The sequence below is a fragment of the Rhyacophila brunnea genome, unplaced genomic scaffold (genome assembly GCF_057557595.1).
Source record: "Rhyacophila brunnea isolate RB1 unplaced genomic scaffold, BYU_Rbru_1.0 scaffold_3, whole genome shotgun sequence".
Taxonomy (NCBI): Eukaryota; Metazoa; Arthropoda; class Insecta; order Trichoptera; family Rhyacophilidae; genus Rhyacophila; species Rhyacophila brunnea.
The window spans coordinates 10148724-10162836 of NW_028232965.1; the positions used below are offsets into that span (position 1 = coordinate 10148724).

The 14113-nt window shown below is 29.7% G+C and overlaps 1 protein-coding gene across 1 annotated transcript in view; it reads right to left on the reverse strand.

Moving 5' to 3' along the window:
• Positions 1-14113, reverse strand: part of Stacl (SH3 and cysteine-rich domain-containing protein) — a 324840-nt gene that overhangs the window by 44685 nt on the left and 266042 nt on the right. Inside the window, exon 11 of the mRNA XM_085952491.1 lies at positions 11855-11923. Within this exon, the coding sequence (XP_085808617.1) occupies positions 11855-11923 (69 nt within the window). The remainder of the gene's footprint in view (positions 1-11854; positions 11924-14113) is intronic.

Consider the following 14113-nt stretch of genomic DNA (forward strand, 5'->3'; position numbering starts at 1 on the left):
CCGGAAATGCAAACCATAAAATTTGTACTTATCTCAAAATTTTCTGAAAATTAATGATATACAGATTTTGTGCCGTAATTATTATATCTATTAGACCCAATTCACATGTACGTTAATTCATAACAGAAACCAAAATTATGATAACAACAGTAACGTAAGTACCTACATTAATAACGGCACAATAATATATTGCGTTCTCCCGTAAGACGTATCCTTTTTGGTCGAGGGCTTGATGCACTGGATACAAATACACACGTTGATTGAAGAAAATCAACATTATATGCATTTAATCAACGTTATGTATTTTCTGTTTGCGGTGTATTTTTTTTGAATACATTCAATTTATATATTTTTTGTTACTGCAGATTTGGTAAGTAGTTATTATAAGTCTTATTCACAAAGCAGATGACAAAAATATGAGTAGGTATATCATAAACAAATATATTTTATATTTAAAAAAAAAACAATATTTATGTAAACTATTACCAGTTTGCCAACTCGCATTTGGTTTACACTATATACCGATAGAACTCAAGTGTTTAATAGAAAGTCTGTCACATTCCTAAGCTTCGCACCCGCAAAGTAAAGTATTCTGTCATACAAAAATTGAGTAGGAAAATTTTTGATAGTATGAATGATAAAACATAGAGATTGATTATTGATATTGATTGATAACATGAATAATTAATTTGTATATATTATTATAGTGTCAACTGACATTTTGTTAAAATATTATATTTTGTATGACATTTCAATGCAAACAATTACGTCATGTGTTTGATGGAGTAAGTTTGAAAGTGTTGAAGTATTGGTATGTTCATTCACGTTATCGAAATTAAAATTTTTTTTTTAAAGGAATACTTAAATATGATATTTTTTTTGTAGTTTTTTTTATCTAGATATATATACAAAATTAAGCACTTAATATTTTTTATAAATTATTTTTTTTTTCCATTTTTATTGTATAATAATGTAAATTGTAAATGTTTGATAATGAACGATTAAATTCAATATACATATATGTCATATTTTTGCATAATGAATAATATTATTTTTTCTATTACATAACTTATTGAATTCAAATATATTATTTGAATTAAACCGTTAAAATGGATATTTGAAATAACATCTCAATAGTAAAATGTTCAAAAATTTCGGAAAAATGTGAAATTGTATCCACATCAGTAAAGCTCTCCGCTTCGACTGTGATACGTAGGTTCAAATCACATTTGGTATGAAAAATCTATATCTTTGAGGTAGTTATGTATGTGTGTTATAAGAAGGAGTGGGTTTAACTAACTGGGCCTCCATATATATTTTTTAAAACTTTTTATATACATTTTTTTAAATCTCAAAATAAAAAAGTATCTAATTTCACATACGTACATTACGATATTTTTTTGTTATATTATGAAATCTAATAAGTTGAAAATAAGGTAAAGTAACTAAGAATAATAGGCATATTATTTTGTGCTTCAACATACTTATAACCATTGAAAAAATATATCTGAAAGTATCTGCGGACAAGTAGTTTTTGAATCATGAAAGATTTTTTTATGATTTTTTATAAAACATGGTTTTGGGAAATTAAAATATATATGGACTGATTATTTTTGCCTAATATTTTAAGATTTTAGGGACCGCTTGCCTAGCATACAAACCATATAGAAAAAAAAGATATGCATTTGAATACTTAAATAAAATGATTTGTTAATTACGAACATAAAAAATAGCCATGAGACATCTTCGAGTCGCTACTGACTGCTTCTATCGATGTGTTCCGAGTGAGCGTGCTTCGCGCAGGCGCGGCGTCCATGTTGGCGGAGCGGTCCAACCGAAACCTCGTTTTCCGACGCCAACGCTGGAGTGCCGAGACGCCGCAGCGGCTACGTGAGCTTTGGCGCATCTTGCATCGCTAATGCATTCAGGCTTGCCTTGTCGCGCCCTGTTGCTGAATGGAACTTCCCACTCATTCACATTAATAATTAACTACCGATATATTTTCCGATATATCAGTGTTATCCCGATCTGGAAGTTTGTCGTATTACACCATCACTATACATAATTCATAAGAGAGCTTGTAATGATTTTAAATAAAGGAATACAAATATTATTCTGATATTCCAGATTGGTATACTAAATAATCGAAGAACATTTTTCTAATACTTACTAAAATAAATTTAACTACGTAATATGTTCTATAATCTATACTACGCATTCGAATTATTTTGATTAGGTATAACTAAGAGATTTGATTCATATTATTAGTTATAGCATGTCAACCGACATAACAATAGACTAAAAGAATTATGTAGAATTTAAAACTTACTACTAATATTACATTATTGTAATTAATTAAACGAATAATATAAAAATAGTTATAATATCTACTATTGCATACATAATTTTACTAAAACACAGTTTTTTTTGTACTGAATACACTTTTACCGGTTTCGTCTTTCTGAGGTAGAAGAAACCAGTAAAATTATTTAATATAAAAAGCGGATTTAATACAAAAAAATGTGTTTTATTAAAATTATTATTACAATGCATTTTCACCATGAATAAAATTGACTAAAGAAACTATTAAGTATATTATAAATAAATATGTAGATACTGCGTTCGAAAATAATGTTTTAATAATTTATGACACGTTATAATACAAATAATTAATTTTGGAATGCCAATTATAAACATATTTATTGTAAATAATAATTATTTTAATATGCAGTGAATTTGACATCATATTATATAATTAGGTAGGTACCTAATTATGTTTTTAAAAAAGTGTTATCACTATCAATTTTGATAAATATCAAAAGATTTAATGCAAACCAATATTATACCTATAATATATATTATATTATAAAATTGCAAAAGACTGAAAATCATAAATCTATCTGGCAAACAATGATGTTATAAAAAATACAGCTGTAGCAATGAGTATTCAAAGTACACCGTTAGATGACTTGCATTAGTCTAGACGCAAACCAATTTTCGGAGCGAAGTTTCCTCCAGAAAAGCAATTATATTCACGATAGATGTCACTGTAAGTTTATATGCCATAACAAAGAATATTACAAGATGCATTAATTTTGTTAAAATTTTTGATGCCAGATATTATCGTGTCAATATGTGAGTTAAAATTAAATATATTTTTGTATTATTTATTAAACACACATTTTGCATTGTGCGATTATTTGTGTTTATCACAGTCGTAGTAAAAATATTTATGTCATCTTTAACGTTATAATATTTTATACTAATTGTTTGACAGGTATTTAATCTTTATTCGATAATATATTGAATATATTCGTATATAAGAGAAAGGGCAACAGTGATGACAACTTTTCTATGGTGATAGAATATACGAAGATATAAAAATTATAGTATTTCTAAAAAGAATTATATAAAATGAAATGGATTTCGTTTAAATCATTCAAAGTTATCACATATACAGCGTATTGACTATTTTACATTTTCCACAAAATCATATAAGTAAGTAATAAAATTACAGTCGTAAATTAATATTTAGGATTTAGTATTTAAGTATTTTAATTAAATGAAGTAAAAGATTTTTTTTTTGTACCTATATATTTGACATAATGAGAATTTTTTTGCTATGCTCATGCTTGTTCTTACAGTGTTCGTTTCAGGACAAGTAAGCGTGGCGCCAAAATCTTTTCATTCTGACACGTTTATAGCGTCACGGAAGGCGGCCGTGCACAAATCGCGGCCTCATATACATGGCGGGTGGAGATGGGGTAACTCAAATAGTCAAATCATATCATATACGCCATACGGTAAATCAATGATTTGACCAATATAAAAAAAACTTGGCTGTAAAATAAAAAAAATAGTACCTACCTACTATAAATTCTGGTTGAATAATGAAATAGATTTTTTTGTTTTAGTACAGTATAGTTGTTTGGAATATTGTATGTAGACGCGTTTTTGACCAAAATATATTTTACTTTTGTGAAAACAACTCAACCCAAATGTTTGATTTATAAGTAGGTAATGTAAATTTTAAAAGCAACTCAACCAAAAACCTTCAAGGGGTGAAAGTAAACAAAAACAAAAGCTTATGGAAATTTTGAAAGAAGAAAAATTCAAATACTTTATGTGACTACATTGCCATTTACTATTGAAGTAAAGGTTGCTCGTTTAAATAGTCATCAAGCGAGTGTACTGTTCCAGTGACTTATGCTCTTAAATACAACTTTCACGTCTTGTCAGTAACCCTGTTACTGTTTGACTTTGTTTATACATGCAATTATTCAACATGGCCGGGGGTTTAAGGTCTACTCGGCCGAGTTACTGCCAGCGCCGTTACCCACGGTGCTTACTGCTCGGCGCTCACCTTCTGAACGTGTGCAGGATATGTATGTCAGCCCGAGCTCATTTTAAATTCATAGGATTTACTTTTCCACGGATGCCAGGCGGCGGTTTTTACTTTATTTATTTCGCGCGGTACTTAATTTATCGACAGCTCTAGTTGATACCTTCAATGTATCGTGTGATACAGAGCATTTTAATGAACGGGTGGAAAACAAAGCATTAGCAATTAATTCTAGTATCTATGCATATGTTATTTTAGTAAACAAATATCATTTCCCTTCTAAGCGAAACGCATGGGCCTCCACAGTGGAAATTAACACACTGTATTATTTTAGTACATAGTATTGTTTATAATATAGTATGTATACTTAATGTAGTAGGATAGAGGTCGTAACATTATCAAGAATGCGCAATGATCTCTCAAGGTGGTAAGGGATTGTTGAAAAAACCGGTAATTTTAGTGATCGCCATCATCAGCGACGAATGCATTACTAAATTTTCATTAATTATGTGATTCACACAATTAATCACATAATCACATAATTAATGAAAATTTGGTAATGCATTCGTCGCCACTATTAAATATAATTTAAACACACGATTAAGACAATTATACTAATAATATTTTAATTGATTAATAATGTCAATAAATAACCAATAGATATCCATTTAAAAAACACACTTACGGTTTTCAAAGTATTAATAATATTACAATTAATAATAAGTGTACAAATTCATAATATTGCTGGAACGAATAAGAAAATGTATTCTGTCTCTATATATACACGTATAGTATTTAAGCAAAGGCAAACGGCCTATCTGAATAGTCTTGATAATGGTGTTACAACCGAAATAACTATTGATAAACCTTTTTTAAAAACCTTGGAATTCTACCAAGTAAATGCTAACTCAATTAATAAATAGCGTCATAGTTAATTGCAACAATTTTTAACTAATGGCTTTGAATATTCTCTGAAGCGCTTTCCAAATTGAGCTACTATTGGCGATCGGCTTTTGTATTCAAAATTTCAAAAAGATTTTTTCTATAATATATTTTCTCAGAAGTGTTTTAAAAATCATGTATGTTCAATAATTAGAATGTTACATTCTTAAATATTTGTTGAATAAAAAAATATTTAATTTATAATATATGTTTGAGAGTGGGAATATTGTCTGCCACCCATCAGTTAATTTACGGCCTTCTGACAGTGAGGGACTACTTTGAGACTACTTTACTTGAGGCTATATGGAGGTATACTATTCGTGGCTATATTCGATTGAATTTCTCTTAGGAATGCTTACTAAAATTTAGAAGATATCTATATTTAGGCAACATAGTTTTTACGACTTGTACGCGGTGTAAATAGAAATTTCGCAATTCCTTGTAGTATAGACATGTGTCTCCCCCTTAGAAATTGGGAGCATCTATTATTTTCCCAAAGATACAGAACTAGCCTGCCATTGGTAATACCTATTGGGGAGAGCAATAACTGAGTTCAAATCGCTTTGGATATTGATATATCCTACTTACATGAGGGGGAGTTTAGGTCAATGTTGTTTGAAGTTTTTTTTAATAGGGCCTATATTCGTTCACTCGGTGTACTTCCATGTACACTTTTACTAATCGTATTAGCATTTTTAAAACTTAAATTAACACTAATATATATTTGAGTCACGTCGAATAACCGTTTAGTACTAAGTGGGTCATAATGCAACAGTAAAATATATTGATAAAGATTATTAGATATCATCATTGGCGTAGCTGAAAAACAACCAAATTGTTTTTTTTTAATAACTCACTTTAACTCTATATTTGTATAAATATGTATATCCTATAGATTCATAATATGTGTATGCTCTTGTTCTCAGTCTCCACAGCCTATCTTTTTCCAAAAACCACCCTTCGCCACTGCCACACATAATCTGGAAAATATCTTGGAGGCGGTCAAGGATTATGGATCTAATGATCATGATATTTTTTTTTATATAGGTGCGGTATTCGAATCTGAATTCACGGTTTTAGAGACAAGCGCTGTGAGAATTATTTATTCCACTGAAGGGCTCAAAATAAATCTCATTAAATTTCATGTTCACACAAAATAACGAACTTTATAATAACGTGTTTTCGCCGTTAAACGATTAAACAAATTAATTAATATGATGCTGTATTTTAATTAAAGTAATTTGCGGCTAACCTTTCTATCTAGAGGCTCAGTTTCGTTTGTGACCCATCAACGTGAAGTGTCTGATCGCTTGACATTTGGGAATCAATTTATCAATGTGGGCCTCGCTTCGAGTATGACGCTCTCGCATAATTATATATTATACTATCAACTTGCCGCAAACTTCGGGGTGGAAACTTTTGCAATGTGTGATGGAGAGTACTTTATATAATATAAATACAAAGGGTCTTCTCTCCCTAGGACATTTTACATGGGGTATAAATTCTTACCTCCATCAAAGATTGTGTAAGCCTAAAGTTTCTTTAAAAATGTAATACATGTCCCACTCGGTTCAATTTTTTTCTAGTCTAGTATTTTTCTAATATGTATGTTTATTGGGGTTTTTTTTTTAAAGATTATGTTTTTTTGAAATAAAAAGTCTAATATTTTGTATATTCAGTATTAAATTAAAAAAATATAAGTTGTCTATAAATTAACATAAAAAGTAAAAACACATTGCATTATTCTTGTCTCCTTTATCAGGCGACAGAGCTCCGAGTTATACCTTGTCCCCCTGACGCCATTTTCTTATATGACTCCAAAATTTTTTTTGGATGATAAAAAAATATTATTTCAAAAAAAATAATTTAATAGTAATTTAATCATAATAGTATAATTGATAAAATTATAAATGTAAGTTGTTTACTTTACAATGAGATTATGATATTTTAACAACTGAAAATATTGGCCCATATATTATCGGCTATATGTAGATCAGAAACTTCAGGTACGCAGTATGGATGGATGCATGGTGGGTATAATGTGTTAGAATAATGAACGGAACAAACAATGTTCTATACGATGTAATACAATTTACAAAAAACATCAAATTAACATTGGATAGATCGTTATATTGCTCGAATATGAGAAATTGCTGGACATGTCAAGTTATCCAGTGGTACCTTATCGGTAGAAAACGTTCGCAACGTAGATCTACATGCCATTGGATTGATGGGTTAAGTTCTGAAAAATAACGTAACAATGCAATAGACATGACTGAGAGGAATGTAATCAGCTTATGGATGTCTTTATCCAGTAATGGATAAATCCAGATTGATTATCGGCTGAGCTGGAGGAAACCGAATACTGTCCGACAACAAGAAATCAGCGATAACAGGAAGTTGCTGTATTCGCATATAGAAGACTTCTCAGTGACGTATCTGTCATGGAGGCAACGCGTGCTAGAGGCGTGTTTAAATAATGTATCGGCTCTCTTTTTAGATGCGACTCTTTTTCTTCTTCGCAATAAACCAAAAATTTACTAATATTAATTCTAACATCACTCCTGATCGTTTTAGACATATTTTTTTAATAAAAAAGCTTCACATTACGTAAATTGATAGATTCGTACACCACGGGAGCATACAATCGAATGATAAATTTGGAGGCGATCCTCATTTGAAAACGGAACTGCGATTAACTGCACTGAAGGGGATTGTTAGTTCACTGTTTTAACACGTGGACAAGAAGTTCTTGTTCGACAGTAGTCTCTTTTATTATAATAAGTTAGTGCTCATTGCATAGAAACTTACAGGAACTTATTAATTGAAGACATGTGTGTGTGTGTGTGTGAATTTATATATAGTATACTGTTTTTGTGATCTAGATTTTACTATGTAGCTTCTTTAACTGGAGTTTGCAAAAAGCATAAGACGGAATACAAAATTATAATAGGCATACATACGTTTTTGTTGTTGCTTTCATATTACGATTATACCAGTGATCTGCAAATTTTTAGTCTTCGTGATTACTAAAAATAAATTATTATTATCACCATGTGGTATAAATATCTTAAGCCTACTTAGTATAAAGACACTTATAAGGGAAAGCATCTAGCTGTTTTGAGTTATTATTTGACCTAGATACTCAGGAAATATTCTGAAGAGTCGTCACCTTGTCCATCTCTCGGAAAACTTGGAAATTTTTGAGCATGCATTTTTAAACGAATCAGTTGTTAGCAACCGGCCAAGAAAGCAATCAAATAATGCAAATAGTAAGTATACGTATGTTTTCTCGATTATAATATTACATTATTCAAACACCTGACTAGAAAATGAACATTTTCAAAAAAAAAAATGGTCATGGTTTCATTTGGATTAAAGTATAGGTACTATATGTAGGGGATATTAATATTATTAATGTGTCTTCCATTACACTGTAAATAATACTAATTTTATTTTTAAATGTAATAACACGTGTCACCGTTGGTGAAAAAGTCTCATTTGAATCCAGTAGATCGCAATAAGCTTATTTTGGTTGAAAAACTACTATATTTCATGTACGGTAGTGACGTGTTAGTGAAGTACATCGCAGCTACGAGTTAATGAATATCTTCTAATGAATTTAAGTTTTGTTCTGTTCCACTCAAATGCAAAACTTAAATTCATTAGAATTCAAATTTCATCAAGTACCTTCGGTTGATAGTATTAATATTAATGTATAACTGTCTAAAAAGGTTTTTGTAACATTGTTGTTTGAATGTAAAATATTTGCATAGATAATAATATAGTGACCACATGATAACTTATATATATATTTAAATTTATCAAACTGTATTGAAATCTCGTTTTACAAGTTTGGCAGAAGATAGGAAAATATTTCACAAGGAATAAAAATATCGTTGTTGACGCCTTTACAATTTGACATAATTTCTAGAACTACCAACGGGAATTAAATTGCATGCTTTTATAGGCCATCCATGGACTGAAACCGTATGCGGTTTCAAATCGTCTGCCATACTAAGCTTATATCTTTTCTGGTCACGGAAATATATTTTCACAAAGTATTTATTATAAGCATCTGATCGTATCCGTTTATACCATACACTTACTTACCTTACTGAAAATATATTTTCATGAACAGAAATCATAAGTTTAGTATGGCACACGGATCTAAACCGCATATGGTTTCAGTCCATGGATGGCCTCTTTTTTAGCTATAAAATCTACGTTTGTGAAGGCGTTGAGTTAATTTTTAGCTATCACCAATTAATTTTGAGATAAGGCTATGTAGGTTATTATTCTTTGACTGTCAATGTTGAAAGAAAATTGTTGACAATCTCTGTACTGAAGGAACTTTTGTATTTATACTTGGAGGCCGCCAGAGTGTTCCTGTAAGAGCTTTTGAGAAAGATGCTTGTAACAATTGTAACTTTCCCGCTTGTTACTGTCACACGTTCGTAACTCAAAAAACTACACTATTGAACCGTTGGAATGTTGGAAACCACTTCTTAATGGTACTACTGGGCATAAAAAGCAATATTTTAATATAAAGTCTCTGAATTGCAGCATGTTAGTGTTTAAGAAGATATGATAAACATACGTACTTACAGGATAAGTTTTTTTATCTTCTCAATAGCATTATCATAATTATATACAAAAATTTAGTCTACAGTAGACTCTACATACTACATTTTATTGACAAGGTTAATGCATTCAGTTTACTTAATATGGATTATAACTTAACATTGGTTATTTGTTATTTAGTAGGTATGTCTATTTAGTGACAATTTTAATTTTAATAAATTCCCAATACGTTACCTAGTTCCGCTGTTTCCGAGTAATGACAATTTATTGCGCTTATTAGTGATTATTTTATGTATCTACTACGGGATTTCACAAATATTTGAAATATTAGAAATCTTTTTATACGTTAGTAGGTTTTTATCTTATTTTATTGTATTCATTTATTTTATATAAACAAAAATTAACTGTATTCTTTGTCAGTGTGAATTTACCATTGGTGATTGCACATAGTGCCTGAAGATGCAGAAAGTTGAAATCCGTATTGCAAAAATGGAATAGTACAAAACTTAAGTCAATCGGAATGTTAAAATTATACTCACCATGCTTACCACAGAACAGATAATAAATAGAATTCCGATAGGCTATATACCAAACAGTAAATTTTGACGCAGGGTATTGAGTGTGAGTGTTCTACGAAAATGAACCACGCATTAATAGACGTCCAATAGTGTGTGTAATACACCAATAACAAATGAGCGTCAATGCATAAACCGAGAGTAGTTGTCAGTATTCGACGTATGCCGTATTCTTGTATGTGTTTAAATTTATCCCGTATTCTACCTTACTAGACATATGTTGCCTGCTTCTCCTTACCCGTTAGGTATTTCAGTTCCCTGATGCTTATAATAAATCTATATATATTTGGGCATATGGCATAATATTTACGTATTATTACATTATATTAGATATATTATTAAATACGAGTATTTAATCATGAGGCAAAGATGAAAATTTTTTATTTTATTTTATAGATACATCTAAAATCTATAATTACTTCAGTTAAAGAAAACTAAAACAAAGGTATTTAAAATTATTATCAGGCAGGAGTGCCGTTCCTTATAAAAAGATGAGAGGAAACTGAATAGTTTTGAAAGGAAAAAATTGAGTATGGTCTTCGGTGCAATATATGAAAATGGTATGTAGTCAAGAAGGTACATAAACGAAATGTAGGTATGCGTTGCACAACGATCTGTCTATTTTGACTGATCAAAAGGAAAGACACTTAATTATCAAGATACCTGCAGATAAGATGACGGTCAAGAAATAACCTGAAGATATGTTAGTAGAGACTATTTGTGACCAACAACGAGAAGTAATATACGTACACTTTCTCGAAGGCAGCAAATACTAACTTTGGACTGCATGGCCAATCTTGATGATATACTTGAATCAGTTATTGTTATGATTTTTTTTTATCTTAGTGGTAAACGCTATACTATAAGCTATTAAGAATTTTATTTAAGTTTAGGTATATTAAATAAAATAATCAAAAGACACTTCCACCGCGATCTATGAGCTTTATGAATACTTCGGATTGTATAAAGTAATATGGGTAACGTAGCCGTTTCGTAAATATTTGCAGGCTTAAAGTTTTCCTTACCACTTTTGCGGCATTTTCAGGGCTTACGGAAATTGTTTGGTTTGCAACATAATATATTTTTTTACATACAAAAAAATCAATAACGCCTTGCTTTGCTGTTGATTTTTTAATTAAAAAAAATATTTATTAAAATATATATTTTAAGCTTATACTATTGCCTATCATTGCATCATCAAATTCATATTATGTTGTTTTTTTATTCAATTTCTAAACGTGCATTCAATTATTGTTTATAAAAATACTATTTAGATATCTTAATACTCAGCCTAGATGCCCATTTTGATTTCTTATTCTTGAAATTTAATGTTAAAAAATATATTATGTGAATTTTCGTGGTAAAGAAAAATGTTAATATTATAAATGTGTAAAATATTTTATGAACTCACCTGTGCCTTTACTGCTGATAGATGTATTTGTGCTACTCTCAAATCGAATTTCTTCATTGATATATCCTCCTAAAAATATACAAAAAATATTATTTTTTTGTTATGTCATTTTTAGTAACCTGAAAAACATTTGTTAAACGTTGTAAGATAATCGAAAGTCATTATACAAATAGCAAAAGAATGTAGCACCGTTTAAGTTCCTGTACGGTTACATTTTGGATTAATTTTTAATTGATATTGAATTAGGCGAATACATCTGTACACAATAATAAATCTTTGAATATTTAAATTTTATCGTACCATTCTCTGTATACAAATATACATACAATATATTTAAAGTTTATAATAAACGTTTACAGTAAAAATTGTCCAATTAATAATTATCGTAATTTACGACAGATTTAGAATCCAGAACTCGTGTTGGAAAAATTTCAACTCTTACGATTTAAAAAAAACGTAGAAACGAATCACATTTATTGATATATTGTTTTTACAATTTATGAGACAACAGTTTTTATAGTTTTATACTATTCTGCATTCCGAAAAAAATAACATCAAAAATATGTTTTTTATCAGACAAAGACTATACATTATTAAACAATCGTCATAGTATTATGATACAACAAAATTGGTTGGGAAATTTATAGTCCCATTCCACTCCTCTTCTCTTCACCCACCTCCTAATCTCCAGTGTTATTGTTACAAGACATTCAATAAACAATTAGGGGTCATAAGAGACGATGCTACAAAGTTCAGTTGCATCTCGACAACGGACGCGTGCGGGCTTCGAATAGCTTTCCGTCACTTAAGTGATTGACTCAATATATACAGACTTATTCATAAATTATCATCATCATTCATACACCTTCACATATAATCCATAAAACTGTGTCACAAAGTGTGGGATTGTACAAACCGGGTGACCCAAAACAACTATATCGCGCGAGCGAAAGTTGAAACATACATCATCAAAAAGGTTAGTGTCTGCCACTCTGTTCTATCGCCCCCACCTCCGACCTTCTCATCATCCCTTAAAATAATGACAGTCCACTTAAAAGCTCAACCATAAATATATATTATTTACTGACTTGTATAGCATGTAAAATCGATGCCATTTTGCCAAACATAATCAGAAAATGCATATATAAAGAAATAAAATTTTAGATACATATTTTCACAGATTTATTTAGAAATATATAATTTGAATATAGAATTATACGACAACCAATTCCTACAAGTTAATCACGATCGTAAATAAATTACTTGTGCGAATTTTATTAATTACAACATATTACAATGTTTAATTTCATTTCATTGTGCGTATTCATTGGAAAATGTTTGAATATAATAAATAATGTATTGATTACACAATGGCGCTAAGGCTTTGGGATTGAATAAATCCAACAGCTATGCCAAGTACAAAAGATTTTTTCTCAGAAATTCCGGCTCAAGTTTAGGTATAAGGCGACAATATTAAACATCATCATGAATGCCGAGAATTTAATTTCCTTCAAATAAAATTTGTGTAAAAATTTGTATCTCGAGCGTTAAGGATTTTACATTACTTAGTCACAATGCCAGAAATTCACATAAAAAGTAAATTTTGAAAGTTTCCATTTTGTAACATGAACTATTTATGATTTATGTCATTGTCTCAGTTCTTTTTAAAGTAATGAATTCTTTATTGACAAAGTAAGTTTTAGGCTCTTAAGACTAAAATGAGAAAAGTTTGGAACCATATTTTATCGTTATTCAGATTATGTCAGTAAATAATATTGTAATTTCTGCTTCTTAACAAAGAAAATGAAAAAAAAAACTATGAAGTACCTTAATTCATATAATTTAATAATGATCAGGAGCAGATTTGTCCAAGTAAAGGCATAGTGTCAAAAAGTTAGAAAGTTAGAAAAGAAATACTATATTTTATGCAAAACAATAATTTTAATATTAAATACCATTGGCGTGCGGTGACTTTTTTAGTGGGCATGCTTTCAAAAAAAAATACATAACCTACTATTAAGATTATTGTCTACTTGAGCCAATAAGGGTTTGTAATTAATTGAATGTTGAAATAGGGTAACACTTTACATTATGTTTTTTTTTCTTACCACCCAACTGCACAATAAATATATAATATTATAAATTTAATTAGGTACATATTTTTGGACATGGATCGCATCGATACCACATAATATGGACGTATCATTGATAGATACTAAATTAAACTTTGTTTACGATATATTATATGGGATTATATAT